This window comes from Rhamphochromis sp. 'chilingali' (assembly GCF_963969265.1).
Source record: "Rhamphochromis sp. 'chilingali' genome assembly, chromosome: 19".
Classification (NCBI taxonomy): Eukaryota; Metazoa; Chordata; class Actinopteri; order Cichliformes; family Cichlidae; genus Rhamphochromis; species Rhamphochromis sp. 'chilingali'.
The window spans coordinates 2,161,504-2,181,486 of record NC_137946.1 but is presented as its reverse complement, the minus strand read 5'-3'; the positions used below and the strand labels follow the sequence as shown (position 1 = coordinate 2,181,486).

The 19,983-nt window shown below is 42.5% G+C and overlaps 1 protein-coding gene across 5 annotated transcripts; it reads right to left on the bottom strand.

The window, feature by feature from the left end:
- Positions 1 to 13,170: 13,170 nt before the first annotated feature.
- On the bottom strand, positions 13,171 to 19,915 carry LOC308386869 (uncharacterized protein). 5 transcript variants are annotated; one of them, XM_080866684.1, is made up of 3 exons: positions 19,578 to 19,902; positions 18,869 to 18,941; positions 13,171 to 17,159 (listed from the first exon to the last, which is right to left on the bottom strand). In XM_080866684.1, exons 1-3 carry the CDS (start codon positions 19,634 to 19,636, stop codon positions 15,975 to 15,977), a joined length of 1,317 nt encoding a protein of 438 aa, XP_080722810.1. In that variant the 5' UTR covers positions 19,637 to 19,902; the 3' UTR covers positions 13,171 to 15,974. The 5 variants fall into 5 exon arrangements, with proteins under 5 accessions (XP_080722810.1, XP_080722812.1, XP_080722814.1 ...); XM_080866686.1 differs by lacking the exon at positions 18,869 to 18,941 and having other exon boundaries at positions 19,811 to 19,915; XM_080866688.1 differs by lacking the exon at positions 18,869 to 18,941.
- Between the last annotated feature and the right edge of the window lie 68 nt (positions 19,916 to 19,983).

The following is a 19,983-nucleotide window of genomic DNA, read 5'->3' as shown; positions in this document are numbered from 1 at the left end:
TTGTGCAACAAAGTCATTCCACTCTCCTCCACAACATATCTTTTGTGCAGTCTTGTTCCTCTAAAGCAAAATTCAAGAAGTGCTTTCTGAGAAGGTTCTCTCGACAGCTCGTGTCGTGTTTCGCAGTCGGCGGGTCTCTGCCGACTGCTCCAGCTGCACGTGTGCAGGCATTATAAGCCTTATGTCAGGCGCAGTTGGCGTGTCTGCATCTGCAGCCTCACCTGGAGTGTTATTATTATTTTTATGCCTCAGCTCTGCTGAGGAGCATATTCAGCTTGGCGCAGACCATGGGAACTGCCCCTGAGGGGGATCACAGGCTCCAAGATGATGAATGAGCGAGAAGGGGCGCTGATGTGCTACCTGCAATTCCAGCCTGTTGGCTAATTCCTCAGACCACTTTAACTTTTCATCGTACTCTAAAGCTAACATGCCACTGCTGATGCCTCAAGGGCTCAGCTTTTTGTAACCAGAGAAACATTGCGGCTGGCTGATATAATTGTTCTGGGTTTTTTTAAGCTCATGTTTGCAGAGACCCAGAAAATGAGCCTGTTAAATATCTGCAACGTGATGTCTCTGCTTTGTGTACATAGCACTCTGTCTTATGCGTTGCTTGGTGATGCGTCTCATCTTCAGATAATCTTCTCTTGTTGCCCAATCGCAGCATCCAGTTAAGTTTGTGTTGGACAATAACTTACAGTATTGCTTTTTCACCCACTCTGGAGTTTCAGAATAAAACACTCAAAATAACTATTAGCAATGACCGGCTATTTTTAGCTGAGTTTGTTTTGTAGGTGTTCTCTGTTGGCCCATGTATTAAGCAGCGTGTGTAGTTATGTGAAGAATGCAACGCATATAACTCGCTGAGCTCAGCTTTGTGGCTGTCAGCGTGTTCAACTTGTTCAAACCAGAAGTGACCCCGAGTAGGTTTGCAGAAATTTCATAAGGGGATATCAAACGTGAGGAAAGCCAGCTTCAAATGTTTGGACGAGGAATAATATTACACTACCCAAAACTGTCTGACCTGTAAGCATCTACGGCACTAAAACATATGTTATTGTGTTCATTCAGAACAAATTCAGATTAGAGAAAGATGTCTAGCCATCCACTTTATTCTGCTCATCCAATTCAGGGTTGCAGGGGAGCTTAAGCCTATACCAGCTGCCAAAGGGCAAGAGGCAGGGGACGCCCTTCTGTGTGAAACCATTCACACCTATGTGACCTATCTACTTAGAATCACCAGTTAACCTAACCCCACTAACTGCATGTCATTGGACAGTGGGAAGAAGCCAGAGTACGTGGAGAGAACACACAAAACTCCTCACAGAAAGGCCCTGGTCAGACAGCAGATTCAAACTAGGACCTTCTTGCTATGAGGCAATGGCAGTAACCTTCATGCTGCCCAAGCAATGTGTGTTTAATCTAAATTAGTTCATCTTCAGTTACTTAACAGCAATAAGCTTTCTATTCTTGTTGGTGTTACTGAATGCTGACCAGGCAATTAGACCGTACGGACTGACTCCAGGTTAAAGAGCGAGCAATAAAGAAAGAAGCAGCATTCTGCAAATAACAACACCAACAAATTCCTAACATAAGGCAAGGCAAGGCAAATTTATTTGTATAGCACAATTCAACAACAAGGTGATTCAAAGTGCTTTACAGAGACATTAGAAACAAGAACAAATAAAAAGCATGATTTAAAATTGATTAAAACAAGCAAATAAACTAACTAACTAATTAACAGACAAACAAACAAACAAACAACAGTATATAAAATCAAAACAGATAAAATCAGAACAGTAGATAAAATCAGTAGTTAAATGTAAGTTTTGAAATTTAAGCTTAAAGTGTGGATTTGGTGCTTTATTCAAATGCAGCTGAGAACAGGTGAGTCTTCAACCTGGATTTAAATAAACTGAGTGTTTCAGCTGATCTGAGGCTTTCTGGGAGTTTGTTCCAGATATAAGGAGCATAAAAGCTGAATGCAGCTTCTCCGTGTCTGGTTCTGACTCTGGGAACTGATAAAAGACCGGATCCAGATGACCTGAGGGATCTGGAAGGTTCATACTGGGTCAGGAGGTCATTGATGTATTTTGGTCCTAAACCATTCAGAGCTTTATAGACCAGCATCAGAACTTTAAAGTCTATCCTCTGACGGACAGGCAGCCAGTGTAAGGACCTCAGAGCTGGACTGATGTGGTCCACTTTTTTGGTCTTAGTGAGGACTCGAGCAGCAGAGTTCTGAATGAGCTGTAGTTGTCTGACTGATTTTTTAGGTAGACCTGTAAAGATGCTGTTACAGTAATCAAGCCTACTAAAGATGAATGCATGGACTAGTTTTTCCAGGTCCTGTTGAGACATCAGATCTTTTATCCTTGATATATTCTTGAGGTGATAGTAAGCTGACTTTGTTATTGTCTTAATGTGTTTTTCTAAGTTTAGGTCTGCATCCATCACTACACCCAAATTTCTCGCCTGGTTTGTGGTTTTTAGATGTATAGATTGAAGTTCTCTGGTGACCTGTAATCGTTTTTCTTTGGCGCCAAAGACTATTACCTCAGTTTTGTTTTTGTTTAGCTGGAGAAAATTGTGGCACAACCAGTCATTGATTTCCTCAATGCATTTACCAAGAGCCTGTACAGGGCCTCGGTCTCCTGGTGACATTGTGATATATATTTGTGTGTCATCTGCATAGCTGTGATAGTTTATTTTGTTGTTCTTTATAATCTGTGCCAGTGGGAGCATGTAAATGTTAAACAGAAGGGGTCCCAAGATGGAACCTTGGGGAACTCCACATGTGATACTTGTCTGCTCAGATGTGAAGTTACCTATTGATACAAAGTATTTCCTGTTTTCTACGTATGTTTTGAACCAGTTTAGTACAGTTCCTGAGAGACCTGTCCAGTTCTCCAGTTGTTTGAGTAATATGTTGTGGTCAACTGTATCAAATGCTGCACTGAGATCCAGTAAAACTAGGACTGACATTTTTCCACTGTCTGTATTCAGACATATGTCATTAAACACTTTGGTCAGAGCGGTTTCAGTGCTGTGGTTCTGTCTAAAACCTGACTGGAAGGCATCGTAGCAGTTATTCTGTTTTAAGAAGTAACTGAGCTGTTGAGAAACTGCTTTTTCAATGATCTTACTTAAAAACGGGAGATTTGAGATCGGCCTGTAGTTGTTCATTTGTGTCTTGTCAAGATTGTCCTTTTTCAGTATAGGTTTGATTACAGCAGTTTTTAGTGGTTCTGGAAACACACCTGATAATAAAGAAAAGTTGACGATCTGTAACAGGTCTGACTCTAAAGTCTTTGAGACCTTTTTGAAAAAACTTGCAATATATATATATATATATGCATGCAGATACACAGCGATCATTTACATTCAAAGGAGAGCCCTCGATTTGTTTTTATTTAACCTTAAATCTTGTTCCAGTGAACCCTCCAGTCTCAAGTCCTCAAAACGCTGGAGTCGAGCCCAGAGAAGAGGAACTAACTGCCTGACTGATTAAATGCCTCCCCTCAAATATCCCCTGACCAGTCTGACACACCCGTTTCCACACAATGCAAAGGACCCTATCTGAAATACTAGGGAAAAAAAAGACACTAAAATCCAAAGATTAGAACGTTATCTGGCCCTAAACGGAGATTATGAACTGGCAGGATGCCGCTTAACTGTCAGAGACAGAGCGCCGAGATAGATCGTAACCAAATACAGTCTCAGTGATGACAAACTTGCAGTCAAACAAGGAAGACTGAGAGGAAGATTGATATGTATCCATCTTTGTGTTACTTTATTGTGATACTTGGCTGAACTGTGAATTTCGATTCTTCTGCATTATTGGTTTTTGGGAATTTTTTATGCCTCTGAATTTAAGTTGAATTCCTCAAACAGGAGACGATCAGAGCTCTGAGGAGAGTTGTGCTCAACCTCTTCCTGTTCACAGGCCTGGACAGGAAACTCACAGGCAAAGAGCTTTGACCGTGTTTTTTTAGAAGCAGTCTCTGAAGAAGAAGTCTGACTCATCGTTGTATTCTTTATGAACCGGTGGGACAGCCTTCACAGCACCAGTATAATATTACTGGGTACACCAGTTTAGATATCGCTAAATATAGATATGAGGTTTAATTATGAACATGTTAAAACACCAAAACCAAAGCAAAGCCTGTATTTACAGATATACACACATGTAGTGTGTAAGTAGTGGGTCAAAGGTCATTCTACGTTGCAAAAAGAAAAATTTGTGCTGCTTTTAAACTGGGTCATGCTTGGACACGCTTCAGTTTATCACTCAATCCGGTCCACAGCTTCACTCCTCACACAGAGATGCAAAATCTTTTAGTGAAGTAAGGACACGCTTCCCCTCTCAAACTGTCATCTGCTTTAAAAGAGTTTAGAAAATGATGAGGAAATAGATAAAAATACACAATAATTCAAGCAGTCAAACCGGTAAACAGAAAACGTGAGTGATTTGTGCTCCAGAATGTGTTTAGCTTTAGTCAGTAACTTGATATTAAAATGCCTTTTGGAACTTTATGGATGTTTTATGAAACTTCAGGCTTATTTTATGCCACTGTTCCGGCGTCCCCGTCATCTATATGTATCTGAACTTGTGTTACAATTAGAGAATCGCATAATTGTAGTTTTACTTTGATTTAATGATTCTGATGATGAATGTAATGCATTTCTTTTCCCAACAAAGCAGAGTGGCTGGACAAGGTGGGAACTAATACTACCGCATAGAACAAACAGAACTTGTTTGTCAGTAGTGTAAAGCATGCACGGGTGTATGACGGAGCCTTAAAAACGTCTCCTTTTTCTTATGCATCCTGTAGCTAAGCGCTAATTCAGGAATCTGGTATATAAGCAAAAGATAACAGGTTTTAGCAGACAGGAGGAAGCTTTGATAACCCAGCTCACAGGCCCAGGTGTAGGTCATGCAGCCAATAGCTCCTTTAATCAGCTCCTGTAAAACAGAGCACAACCCGCAACACAAAAACCAAAACAGACACTTTGTCCTTACGGGTTGTGTGACAACCTGTAGGAACAAAGTGTCTGAGGCGGGATTCCCATCGGGAACCTGGACAGCACCTGAATCAAACATCCTTAACCTTGTCCCCCCTTATTTATACTAGTAAATTCAAAATATTTACTCGTTACAATTTTATCATACTCACCAAATTTACAGCAGCAACAACCCAGCCAGCATGTCCCACTCGGTGACTCAGCAACTCCAGTGCCTGGAGAAGCACTTTTAAAGTTAGTTTGCTGACGCAGAATACCACACATACTTCGTCTTAGCCTTTAAAAGTAAAGTCAGAGCAAACACAGATGAAACATTCTTACAAAATCTATAACTGCAGTGACCCATGGAGCCCAGAAGAAGCACAAACCTCTTCCTGGTTGGCAAAAATGGATTTTGTTCAGTAGCAGAGTCCCGCAGAATGCCGACAGGTAGAAACTTATACACAACCAGACCAGCAAATGAGGAAGGTTTCTCCCATCAGCACAGCTGAAACATGCAGTTGCACCATTTCCCGTGTTTCAAAGACCTGTGAAACCCTGGTGTAAAATAATTTACCCAGATTGAAATGACAGAAGTGCATTTCTCTCCAAACTCTGGAAATGGGTAATGCCTGGGGTAGGTCAGGTGCCTCACCCGTCTTAGTTGTAAGTGTTATGGAAATCCAAATACCAAAATACCCCATGTCACACATCACTTCTATAACTTCAGGGACATCAGGTATCTCTGCATCTGTGCTAAATGCCACAGTCTGAGTTGGTCTTCCAAGCTATCAGCTAAATGAGCATCAGACTGTTTGCTTTATGCTTACAGGGCGAATCCTACCCTGGGGCACTAAATGCAGATTACTCATGCAATGAGGAGAAAGCCAAGGCCCAGGAGAGACACAGGCCAGACCGTCAGCATTTATGTTACTCATACTGAGCCTAAACCTTTCCAGTTAATTTCATTGATATTTTAGTTTTTGTTTTTCAGTTTAATTTCTCATTGCTGCTCAGAAGCCAACCCAGCCGCAGGGTCAGATGATTCAGCGGTGCCCAATGAGCCTGCAGAATGCAGCTTTTTTTGATCAGTTTGATCATGAATATGCAAATTCTCATGACCATCTGGCCTCCCAGCCCATTTTTCCTTCAGTGGGCTGGTTTCAGTCATTATGCAAATGTCCTGTTTATAAGATTGGCGAAACCTGCAGTCAGCTGAGACTGAAGACGTCACCTGGATGAGTGACGAAACGTTTCTCCCACTGAAAACGTCCGGATGAACAGAATCAACCTTTGGGGATTTCCTTACCTGGATGATTGAGCGTGCATCAAGACAGAACAATGGATGGAAAACAGCTGGAACCTCACACAACCAAACAGCAGCACTGACATTTTAACTGCCTAAAAGAGAATAAACGGCTCGTAGGCCTAACAGGGACAGAACAGTAGCAACCTCATACAAACAGGTGTAGGCACAACCAAGCTCCAAACACACAAAGCACAAGGCAAAGACAGCTCGGTGACCATAACTTCTTACAAAACGGTGTTTTACGAGTCACTACAGCTACTCCAATAAACTCATAACTCTCTGCTCACCACCTGTCAGGGTCTCCGGGAGAACCAGATTATACCCTTGTAAGTCCAAGCTGGTCAACAGCAGATTGCCAGACCACAGCGACACTATCACCAGCACTGTTAACCATTTCAAAACAAAAAGTCAGATTTTGCCTGTTGAGCAAAGTAGATGTGAAGCCAATTGTTCCACAAAGCTAATTGTGTCACAGTACGGCAAAACAGAGGCAGACAGGATGATGTAGAACCGGGTGGAGAAAAATGTGTTTGTCAGTAGCAAACAGCAGGCACGAGCTGCTACAACACAAACTTAGCTGAGTTGCTTTAACCAAGGAAACCAAATCAAAGCAGTGAGCAAAGAAGGGCGCCTTTATAACCAAGCTCACTGGCCCCAGGTGTAGCACATGCAGCCAATCAGCCCCGGCAGAACGACACAAACCACAACAGAGACGCGTAGTTTCTAGGCAGCTGTCACAGTTGTTAACATCACTTTTATGTCATCACATACTTTAGCAAACAATGTGAGATCTTTGTAAAAGACACTAAGGGTAATTCTACTAACAGGCATATATCAGTATTCTGACATATTACAAGCACTGTAACAGTGCATGGTTTGATATTTTAGATTTAATAGATGAACTTTGTACGGGGCAAGGCCGTGCATCATGATGTTTGTGGGAGCATGCCTCTTTGAACTGTCAAAAGTGAAGCAAAGAGATAGATGTAGTCTGTGCCCATCACTCATTCATGCTTATAGTCAAAATATTGGAGATAGGGATCTTTCTGGCATGCTGACATGTACAAGGCCCCAGCAAGGTCAAGGCTGTTTGCATATATCTCTGACCTTTGCGTCTCAGACTGCTGGGTCGTCTGTAAGAGAGCCTGTGCACTACTGAAAAGAGAAAAGGATCTCTTAAAGGATTTTGCCTGCTCTTGCCCGCAGTTTGAAGGAAGTCATCATGCCGGTAAAGCTAAAGCTGACCAACCAGTGCTAATCCCCAGAACTTTGATTAATGTGAGGGATTTGTATTGTTTGTCGTGGTTTAAGATGGACCTAAATTAGTTAACTTTACTGTCTTTGCACAGAGCACGTGTAAAAAGTCTCCTGTGACTCCTTTGAACAGGCACACCACACGCTAGTATTTATTAAACGTCTTATATACTGGTGATGTTAACTAATTCTAGGATTGCGGGAGCTGATTTGTACCTGCTTTGATTTGTATCCACCTTTTCCTTTTTTAAACAAAAGTTCTTCTGCAGCAGTTTTGAATCATGATCAAAACAAATGTTCGCTTCAATGGCCACTGGAACATAAAACACTGCATGCATATAATCACCAGTTCAATCAGATTTTTTTTTTAACTATGAAAACGTTTGCTTTCTTTCTCCTTTTGCTTCCCTTGGAAATGATAAATCTCCCACCATCTTTGGTGTTGTGGAATTCTCCAGTAGCTTTCAGGACTGTTCCTGATTTACAAAATCACAAAAGTTATTTGTTTTTCTTCCTGTTGGTTTGTCATGTCTTCTGTTAAGCCTTGAGTCTGTTCTGGTACCTCACGCCCTGATGGATAAAGGATTAAGTCATTCTCTGCCATCACATTAGTCATGTAGCCCGGGGCAAAGGAAACCTCCCTAGGGCTCACACTCCATTATGCTAAGGTACAGCCAAACGGTTACAATAAAATGAAGGCCTTAGTCGTCCTTTTTAGTGACAGGATGTTGCACAAGCTATTGTCCATAATATCTGCTAGGCCAAATTGTGTCCTTACGCCTGTATACAGCCTGCTTGCCAAAGTTCAGCCACAGCTGCAGAAAGCACACTTTAGCCATTTCCACAGGCAAAACTCAAAAATCAGGGATTCAAGTATACTGAGCAAAGAGGGAAAAGCTCGCTAGTTTCTCTGTGACATGGAGTTACAGCCCCGTAATATCGAGATGCTGAGTAGCAGGTGTAACGTAAACAAAACCAGAATGCAATGAAGTGCAAACCCCATAAAACTTTATTTTATTTACAACAGAACATAGAAGACATATCAAAAGTTTAAAGTGAGAAAATGTATGATTTTATTTTGAATTAAATAGAAGCAAAGTGTCTCAAAAAAGTTGGGACAGGTTTGTGTTAAACAGTGTGGAGCATCCCAAACAAAGGATTGCAGGAAGGCCAGTTCAGCACACAGTCTGCTGTAATAGATGCAGCGAGCTTTTTAGCACTGTCCTCCTAAAATATGTACAAAAAATAAAAAATAAAAAAACATCACCTGGATGGGAGTATATGTTACACCTGTATAGACCTTAAAGTGCTGATGGCGGCTTTCCGGATGTGAAAACCGTTGATTCAATAAGCACAAATGCACCACCATGCAGTCAGAGATGCAGGCATTTGAACAAGGCTTTTTTTTTTTAGCACAAAAGACTTCAGTTTGAATGAGCTTTGAGTCAGAGTGGCATTTCTGCATCGTGTTCATATATGGCTTCTTCCTTACATGTCCTTGCAGGCTGGCTGTAGCCTGCATCTGTGAATGGCACTGCTTTGTTGAAATGTTCCTGAGCCCGTGCAGAGATTCCCACAGCAGTGCTACCTGAGGGCCGAACATCACGGGCATCCAGTATTGATTGTTGGCCTTTCCCTTGCACACAGACATTTCTCCAGACTCCCAGGACATTTTGATCATGTTATGTACTGCAGATGATCAGATATACATAATCTTTACAATTTTGCTTTAAGATACATTTTTCTGAAACGGTTCCACAATTTGTAAATGAAGTGGTGTTTTTTTCAGGCTTCTGCACATCTTTACTTTTGAGCAAACATCTGAGAGATTCAGTCATCCTACTGACCTGCTGCCAGTTCACTTAATTAGTTGCAAAATGTTCCTCCTACTGTGGCTTTTTAGGACCACTTACCTTTACAGCCACCTTTCTGTTTCTGATAATTCAAAATTGATAAACCTGCAGATTGTCATCCGTTCTGTTTTTGTTTGGGTTTTACTCAGCGTCCTTCTTGGAACTGGGGTTGTAAAAATGATGCCATCATGGGTGACAGGGTTATGTGTTAGGCTTTTATTATAAATGTATTAAGATTAAGAACATTAAAGTGATTAAATGACTTTGACAGATTTCCATAAACATACCAGATGCCACTAACGCAGCCCAGAAAGTCTACAGAATCACAGCTGCCCGCACAGACTAGTACGTTTGATCAGCGAGTGCCTGAAAGACTGCAAGACTTCCTTCTTGTCAGGTGTGTGGCTGCTCCTTTGTTTGACGATGACAGGGACTTTTTGGATTGGCTGAGTCACAGCTCATTGCACTGTCTGATCAACAGATCAGCAACAAAGCCCTCATAAAGCACAGAACATTTACTGTGATGCAAGTGATGCAAGCCCTTTATCCACACACTGGCAAATAAAAAGTGGACAAAGACTGTAAACACTACAAAGGGAACAGCATTTTTTTAAGCAGAATTATTCTGCTAGGTCTATTAAACTGTTGGCTGTTAGCAGGCAAACATCTGTTATTTGCTGCACGACTGGCTGCTGAGAGCATGACGCTCACACTGTGTGCTAAAGACTGTTTTCTCCCCCGCACTACTTTTTTTCTTCCATCTGTCCCCTTATTCTAACCTCACAGAACTCGCCGAACAAGCTCAGCCATCACGTCTCTTGAGAAGTGAGGCAAGCTGCAACATGTGGATGTAGCCTCTGGTAAATGTGGGCTCGCTCAGCACTGATGAATAAGATTTATGGTTAACCAGGCGATGAATGTACCACTAAAATGTCACGAAACCACTCAAAGATGCAGAGGAGACCATTTTTATATGTTTATTATATTACTTAGCTGAGTTGTAGTGAAATTATCTGTCTGATAAAAGCATACTGTCAGGGAAAAGCAGTTTCCTGGAAAACATGAGACTGAGGGCGCTGAATGCAGCAAGGTTAAAGTCCACACTGGGGGGGGGGGCATATGTGAAACAGAAAACATGCCCATGTCGCCACAGAGTAACCCACGTACTGCCACTGTGTCAACACATCTCCCTCCTGTTTGCTAATGGAGCAGCTTGGGGACATGTCAGGATTTGCTCCTTGATGACATCAGTCTTACTTGACTCTGCCTTTGCAATGCACTGACGTGTTTCATTACAAATGGAGTCTGAACTGCAGAAGCACCGCTGATGATGTTAGGTCTGGTGTGACTCGTGACTCCTGACAGAGCATGTGAACGCTGCACTACAGCTGTAGTGCAGCGTTCACATGCTCCCTCACACACAATTGCATATATAAAAGCTGTGAGTGACTTAACTAGACAGTAAAGTGGCTTCACAGATGACTGTGCTGAGGGGTGCCAGGCGCACTCAAACTTCAGCTGGACTGAATGTATACAGCGTTAAGACAGAGCGTGCTTGGTGGCTGTATATGTCTGCGCAGTCTGAGGAACACGTAGGAGCCACATTTGGTGTGCAACATAATATAGTATATGTGCTACTGTGTTTATTCTGTCCTTTAACTTCCTTGTTATTATATTATGTTAGACAGGCAGAGTTATTTCATTTTATACCTGCTTTACTGGCATTAATGCAAAAAAACAAGGAAGAGCAGTTTTGAGACGGTTGTAATACCGTCTCTTTGGCCAGGAGATGGTGCAAACTCTTTGTCAGAGGTGACTCTTGCAGGATTATTACAACATTCCAGCAGTCTCCAGCACTATCTGTCAAACTTCACTCAACTGTTTTCTTTTTGTTTGTTTTATAGCAGTATTGTGTAAAAGTCTTCAGCCAACTCTTATTTCTTAATGTTTTGCTTGGAGTGAGACAGACTTTGTTTTTCTCCAGGTTTTCTAACATCTTTCTTTGGAAGTTGGCTGTTTTTTTTAATAACAACAACAACAACAATAATAATAATGTATACTTTATGTTAACTTAAGCAAGTTAACACAGACCTGTGAATCATTCTAGCAAAAAGATGCACCTGACTGCACCATCTACTGTTTGCTGACACGTCATCAGAAATGCAAGTTTCAGTCTTAAAGAATCAAACAGCGAGAAAAAGCTGAGTTATGCAAGATTACAGAACTGGGGCCCGTTCTTCGTACGTCGCTTACTACATCCAAGATCAAATCATCGCGCTAACTCTGAGCTCGCTATTCCGGTTCCCCGAACACACCTGTTGTTGACGATTAGTATAGCTGGATGAAGTAATGTGAGATCACTGGGTGGCCCAACAGGGGCTACGCATCGATAGTAGAAACATTGATCGGCAACCCTTTGATTGGTCGGCGAAAATGTCGAAGGAGCGCGCTCGGTATTTTTCGGCAGCAGAGCAAGAACTCTTGAGTGAGGGATTTTAGGAGTTTCAGAGTCTAATTAAAACGCAAGGGAACACTGCAAAGGCTGCAAAAGCAAGGAGAGAGGGCTGGCAGAAAGTTGCTGACAAATTAAACTCGTAAGTAATTTAATAATAACAATAATAATGGAGTGGATCTATATAGCGCTCTTCAAGGCACCCAAAGCGTTTTACAATGCCACTATTCAGTCACTCTCACATTCACACACTGGTAGCTGTCACAGCTGCCCTGGGACAGAAGCCAGGCTGCCATATCGCGCCATCGGCCCCTCTGGCCAACACCAGTAGGTGGTAGGGTAGATTTATCATATCACACCATATTATCCAATATTATATTATATTATAATATGTTATATTATATCCCCTTTCACATTAGCGCCACAACAGGACCCACTAGAACATGGGAACAAGTAAAAGGGAAATATAAGAATATTCTACAGAATGGTAATATTTATCACTTATATTGCTTTTCGTCTCTTGGAAAGAGACCCTGGAATACTCTGTTTGTTTGTTCATAACAGCAACCAAGAAAAGGGCAGAGCAAAAACAAAGACAGGTGGTGGTCCTGCACCCCCTCGTCAACAAGTTGGTTAAGTAGGCCTAAATAATACCCTCACGGGAAAATCGATATCTCTCTATGAGCACACTGTCGCGCTGAGCTAAAGGATCCTGTCTGTCCCGCAATATACGCTGAATTCTGAGGACTCTCCTTATCAATCTTGCACCTTCCGCAATGGGCTGCTCGCGTAAACGGACAGGACATGGCTGCGACAGGCTTCCCAAATCCACCTTCGCTTTTATAGCCGTGGTCTCTCATCTTGATTACACGAAGTAATTTACAATTACTACTCTGAAATATGAATTACATCTGTAATAATCACATACATGTAATAGAATGTTAATAGTACATTTCCCTTTTTTAGGAAATGACCTGTATGTATCTGTGTGAAATCAATAAAAGGATCAAGTGCTGCATTATCTTCAGTTACATTGATATTATTTATTTATGGTGAAACAGTGGTGGAATATCGCTGTTGCTTTCGTATAAATGAAGCGGACATACCTGCGTGCGCGCGATCTAATCCTGTTTACATAAAGTAAACCTGCTCCCGAGCAGGTTTACGCTTACGGCTCTGTTGCTATGACAGCAAGTCCCGGATGAGCTTCGGGGAACCGAACGATCCAGGATCACGCGAAATCGTCAACAATCTAATCCAGCTAACTTACTTAGCGAGGTACGAAGAACGGGCCCCTGGACTGAAAATCAGTGGCAAGAGGTCTGTTGTGGAAATTTTGGTCAGTATGTCCGGAGGAAGTCAGGAGAGAGTTTCAAGTTTATATAGCACTTTTAAAAACAACAGTTATTGACCAAAGTACTGTACAATAACACAGTCAAGGCAGAAGACGAAGAAGAAGATCAGCAAGATATATAGGGGCTTGGCCATGTAACGTCTTAAAAACAAGTGTTAAAATGTTTAAATCAATTGGAAAGCTGACTGGCAGCCAATGTAATGATGCAAGTGTGGGAGATATGTGATCCCACTTGCACGTCCCAGTTAGGAGCCCCGCTGCAGCGTTTTGGAATAGCTGCAGTCGGCCAATTAATGTAGCGGTAATACCAGAATAGAGGCTATTACAGAAGTCGAGACGAGATGAGGGCAAGGATCGCTTTCTCAAAATCTCTGAAGCAGAGAAAAGGCTTAACTTTAAGATGAAACAAGCTAGTCTTGATTACGTTATTTATCTGTTTGTCAAATTGCTGTCAAAGATCACTCCTAAATTTGTTGCAGATGATTTTTTATAGATCTCTAGATGGCCAAGGTCAAGATGGTCACAAGCACCGAAAACAATGACCTCAGTTTTCTGCTCATTTAGGTTGAGAAAATGTAGCGCCATCCATGCCTTAATGTCTTCCAGACAATCAAACAGACCCTTCAGAGGATTCACAGATTTTCGTCACAGGGGAACGTAAATCTGAGTCATCTGCGTAGCAATGGAACGAGATATCATATTTTTTTTAAATTGAGCCCATCGGAAGCATGTAGATTGAAAAACCGGCTGGGCCAAGGCTAGAGCCCACAAGAAAGCACGGTCTTTGGGTATAATGAGTCTCTGAGTTTAACAGAGAAGGTTCGATTAGATAGGTAGGATTTAAACCATTCCAAAACAATCCCTTTTATTCCAATATGTTGTTCCAGTCTAGAGATGAGAAGGCTGCGATCTACTGTATCAAAAGCAGCACTGAGATCTAATAATATTAGGATGGCAGGGTCTCCTGAGTCAGTAAAAGTTAAAAGCTCATTAAAACTCTGTAAAAGAGCAGTTTCAGTGCTGTGGTGAGTTTTAAAACCAGACTGGAACACTTCGCCAATGTTGTGTTGATCTAAAAAGGCCTGGAGCTGGATAAGGACGATTTTCTACAGAACTTTTGACAAAAAGGGCAATTTAGAAATTGGTCTGTAATTTGATAAAATTGTTGCGTCCAGATTCTGCATTTTAAGGATGGTTTCCACCACAGCATGTTTAAAATCAGAGGGGACGGACCCAGACTGCTATTAACAATAGAAAGCAAACATGTGTCAAAAACTTCTTTCAGTAAGCTAGGTGGAATAATATCCAAAATACATTTTGAGGGCTTCAGGTTCAGAATCGTGTTTATTGGCCAAGTATATGTGCAGACACATACAAGGAATTTGGTTCCGGTATGGTGGCTCTCAAGCACAGCAATGTAACTAACTAACTAACTAACTAACTCACACACACACACACACACACACACACACACACACACACACACACACACACACACACACACACACACACACACGTGTCTATATATACATTACACATGCATACACATGCATACACAAGCTGTGTAAACCAACTATAAATAACGAATCTAAACTTGTATACATGAAATACAGAAATCAATGAGGTGGAATGAATACTACACAATGTACATAAGGTGCAGCTGCAGTCTGGCAGTGGGAGCAGTGTGACAGGTCAACTGTTTAGGAGGGAGATGGCGAGGGGAAAGAAACTGTTCCTGTGTCGGGTGGTCCTGGTCTGCAGGCTTCTGTACCATCTGCCAGAGGGCAGCAGATCAAAAAGTCTGTGTCCAGGGTGTGAGGGGTCTGTGATGATTTTCCCTGCCCGTTTCCTGGTTCTTGAGAGGTACAGATCCTGGATGGAGGGCAGGGGGGCGCCGATGATCCTTTCTGCTGCCCGTACAGTCCGCTGCAGTCTGCTCCTGTCCTGTTTAGTGGCTGCTCCATACCAGACTGTGATGGAGGAGCACAGGACAGACTCAATGACCAGTGTAGAACTGGATCAGCAGCTCCTGTGGGAGACTGTACTTCCACAGTTGTCTCAGGAAGTACATCCTCTGCTGGGTCTTTTTGAGGATGGAGTTGATGTTGGTCTCCCACTTCAGGTCCTGGGAGATGGTTGTACCCAGGAACTTGAAGATCTTCACAGTCGACACAGGGCTGTCTGATATGGTGAGGGGGAGCAGAGTTGAGGGATGTCTCCTGAAGTCCACTGTCATCTCTACAGTCTTAAGAGTGTTCAGCTCCAGATTGTGCTGACTGCACCAGAGTACCAGCCGCTCAACTTCCTGCCGGTATGCAGACTCATCACCATCCTGAATGAGGCCGATGACGGTGGGGTCATCTGCAAACTTTAGGAGTTTAACAGCTGAGTTATTGGAGGTGCAGTCGTTAGTGTAGAGGGAGAACAGTAGTGGTGAGAGGACACATGCTTGAGGGACCGGGTTTCAGAGGTGATCTCCCCCAGCCTCACTTGTTGCTTTCTGTCTGTCAGGAAGCTGGTGATCCACTGACAGGTAGCTGGTGACACGCTGAGCTGGGAGAGTTTGGAGGAGAGAAGTTCAGGCACAATGGTGTTAAAAGCCGAACTAAAGTCCACAAACAGGACCCTGGCATAAGTTCCCGGGCGGTTGAGGGTCCAGCTGGTGGCCTGTAATGTCTTTCAGATGGGCTAACACCAGTCGTTCGAAGGATTTCATGACCACAGACGTCAAGGCGACAGGTCTGTAGTCATTCAGTCCTGTGATGGGGATCTGTTGAAGATGCGAGTAAAGATGGGAGCCAGCTGTTCAGCACAGGTTTTGAGGCAGGAGGGTGAGACGCCGTCTGGTCCGGGGGCTTTCCTGGGCTTCTGTTTCTGGAATAGTCGGCTCACATCCTCAGTGTGTATTCTGAGTTTCAGTGAGGAGGAAAGGGGGGTGAGAGGTGTGGTGGTGGTCGTTGAGTCTGGATTGGGGAGGGTGGGGGTGGTCGTTGAGACTGGATTGGGGAGGGGGAGGGTGAAGGGGGGAGAGGTGGAAGGTGTGTTGGGGGTCAATGTCTGAAGCAATGTCCCTGGGGAGGGGAGGGTGGGGCGTGGGAGTCTGTCCGTCTCAAACCTGCAGTAGAAAGTGTTTAACTCGTTGGCCAGGTCTTTGTTTGCTTCAATAGTGGGTGGGGGGCGTCTGTAGCTGGTGGTTTCCTGCAGGCCCCTCCACACTGACGCAGGGTCGTTGGCTGGGAGCCGTTCTTCCAGCTTCTGGGAGTAGATGCTTTTAGCTGCTTTGATCTCCTTGGTCAGTGTGTTCCTGGCTTGCTTGTACAGGACCCTGTCACCACTTCTGTAGGCGTCCTCCTTGGCCTTACGAAGATGTTGGAGTTTAGGAGTGAACCATGGGTCATTGTTGTTGTATGTGCAAAAGGTCTTTGTTGGTACACACACGTCTTCACAGAAACTGATGTATGATGTCACAGTGTCCGTCAGCTCATCCAGCATCTCAGATGCAGCATCAAAAACAGTCCAATCAGTGGAGTCAAAACAGTCCTGCAGTTCCTGCTTTGCTGCGTTAGTCCACTTCTTCACAGTTTTGACTACAGGCTTCGCACGTTTGAGTTTTTGCCTATAAACTGGAATATGATGGACCATGCAGTGATCAGAATGTCCCAAAGCTGCCCGGGGCACAGAGCGATAGGCATCTTTTAGAGTGGTGTAACAGTGATCCAGTATGATGTTGTCCCTGGTGGGGCAGTCTATATGCTGTCTGTATTTAGGGAGTTCGTGGTTTAGGTTTGCTCTGTTAAAATCCCCAAGAATAATTATAAAGGAGTCCGGGAATTTCCTCTCCAGGGTAGTAATCTGGTCAGCCAGCTCGCACAGTGCATTGTTTGCGTTGGCCTGTGGAGGGATGTAAACTCCAACCAGCATGAAGGAAGAAAACTCCTGCGGTGAATAAAACGGTTTACAATTGATGAAAAAACTTTCAAGTTGCTGACTACTTCATTAAGTAATGCAGGGGACACTGGCTCGAAGTAGACGGCTGAGGTCCAAAATGGGAGGGATGATGTGAGACCTAATGTCTACAATTTTATTAATAAAGAATCTCATTAGATTCTCAGATGTTATGTTCGCTGCTATATGAAAATCACTGGGAGGATTAAGAACAAAATTTATAATACCAAATAAAATACGAGGTTTATGATAGTTGTTGAGAGGTACAACAGTGAGTGTCTACAACAATTTGTAAAATATGGTGGAGGCTCTGTGATAGTCTGGGGCTGCATTTCAGCCAGTGGTGATGGGGGTCTCTTCAAAACTGATAGAACTGTGAACACGTAAAGGTAGCATCCAGTACTAACCAACCACACAAAACTATCCTGATTGGCAATGAAGAAGTACTTTACTGTGTATAGCAGCCAAAGAGAAAAAACAACTTCAGTCAAGAAAATAAATACATCACATAACAAAATAGAAAATGACACTAAAGAATGAGTTCAACGTAAACAGATTTTTTAAATTAATGATCTGCATGGTTGGGTTTTTTTTTTTTATGGTAAAGGTCTTCCATTAGTTACCCTTCCTGATACAACCATCCAAATTTATCCAGGCTTGGTACTGACACTAGGAGCACACTGGCTTATCACTTCTACCTCTTCTTAAAGTCAATAAAGAGTTCTTTTACTGATGGCATGAAGTTGGCTTTAATGTTAGTTGTAAGATCTTGGGGTTGTTACAGCTTCACCTTGATCACAAACTACGCCACCGTCGAACTAAAATATAACATAAAATCCAATGAGATAGTAAGACGAGTGAATTAAAGACATAAAATGATCTATATAACATACAAACATACCTCGCTGGCTGACCCATGCTTTGAGGCAGAAATGAGCACTTTACAGATACTTTTAAGAAACAACTTTCTCTGAATTAAATTGGCTTCTCTTGCTTCCACTTGCCATGCTCACACATCAACATGGGCGTGCATCTCCCTCAGGTGCACCAGTGGAACCAAAATGCAGTACAATAGTTCCTACATGAGAATTTTCACAATAAATGACCTAATGGCATATAAAATATGCATAGTGCAAAACAAAATACATTAACTGAAAGTAAGGCAGTAAAACTGGCTTGTGGCACCCATGGTTGAGAAAAGTCCCAAACATAAATCCACCGCCAGCAGCAGCCTGAACTGTTGATAGAGGGCAGGATGGATCCTTTCATGCTGTTTACACCAAATTCTAACCCTACCCTCTAAATGTCACATAAAAAATTAAGATTAATCAGAACAGGCGATGTTTTTCTTTTCTTCTATTGTCCAATTTTGGTGCAGTATATAGCCTCAATTTCCCATGCTTAGCTGCCAGGAGTGGCACACAGTGTGACCTTTCAAGATTTGATATGTTGTGCATTCAGAGATGCTCTTCTGCACACTTTAGTTGAAACGGGTGGTTTCTTTAGTTACTGTACTTTACTGACAAGGTATTTCTGCTCAGAGAACTGCTGCTTACTGGTTATTTTTCAGACCATTCCTGGTGAGCCACGAGATTGCTGCGCGGGAAAATCCCAGCAGTAGTTCCTTAAATACTCACACCCACCAGTCTAACACATAAATGCATAAACAACCATGCCACATTCAAAGTCTCATTAATCACCTTTCTTGCCCATTCTAAAGCCTGATTTGAACTTAGACAGCTAGTCTTGACCACACCAACATGCCCAAAAGCACTGCAATGAGACTGGTTGATTAGATATTTCTGTTAAAAGAGCAGCCTTATTTCATGTTATTATCAAAATGTCACGAAACAAAGTGAACAGGATGAGTGAAAACGTAATACCAGTGACATGTGAAGCCTACAGCAGCTTGCCATTATAGCAGTTTTTATAGTGATACAGTCACAGTTCCTTGAGAACATACAGAAGGGCTGAAAAGGGGATCACAGCCTTTCAATTAACAGTAACTGAAAAAACGAACCGAAAGCATCAGTGATGATACATAAATATATTCAGGGTCTAATCACACTGTCCTTTCATTTCTGCTTCAGAGAAAAGAAAAGTTATTTTTGTGGAGCAGGTAAATCAAAGCTCAAAACACTATTAAATGCTTTCATGTAGACCTGGAAGCAGAAACTCATTATGTTCTCATTGGATAAATGACATTACAAGGTCCTATGCTTTAACTTTGGCTAGGAGTTTATCTCCTACTGAAATGGGTTTGTTTTGGCATAATTATAGATGATCAGTGTTAGACTGACATGAACAGTTTCCATCAAAGGCATTGGGGTGTACAGTAAGGTTTATCGGCTGACATTACTGTGCCTATTAACTGTTTTTAAAACAAAGTACAAATACAGAGGCACAGACCCAGCGTTCTGCATGTCAAAGCCAAGACTGTTTTCTTTAGCGTTTCCATTTTCTGTCATATATTTTGGGGGAAGTGAGACCAGAGTTGCCCTCGCAGTGCTATAAATGGCTGTTCCACTAGGTCTTCACGCTGGAATTTCCCGCGTGTGACTTCACGTGAAGGAGAATAAAAACAGAAACTAGCAAACAACGCGAGAGTCGCCTAAAACAAAAGTATATAGACTCGGACAAACCGTTAAACGAAGACAAAATGCTTTTCTGTTCCCTTTTTATAGTTATCCCTGTGTTTATCTAGAAAAATCACGTCTTCTACCTAACGCTGAACTGTTTTGATGACGCAAGAAAGGCGTAGATATACTTTGATCATAGGGGTGCATGTATGATATTATTGCAATACGCCATTTGT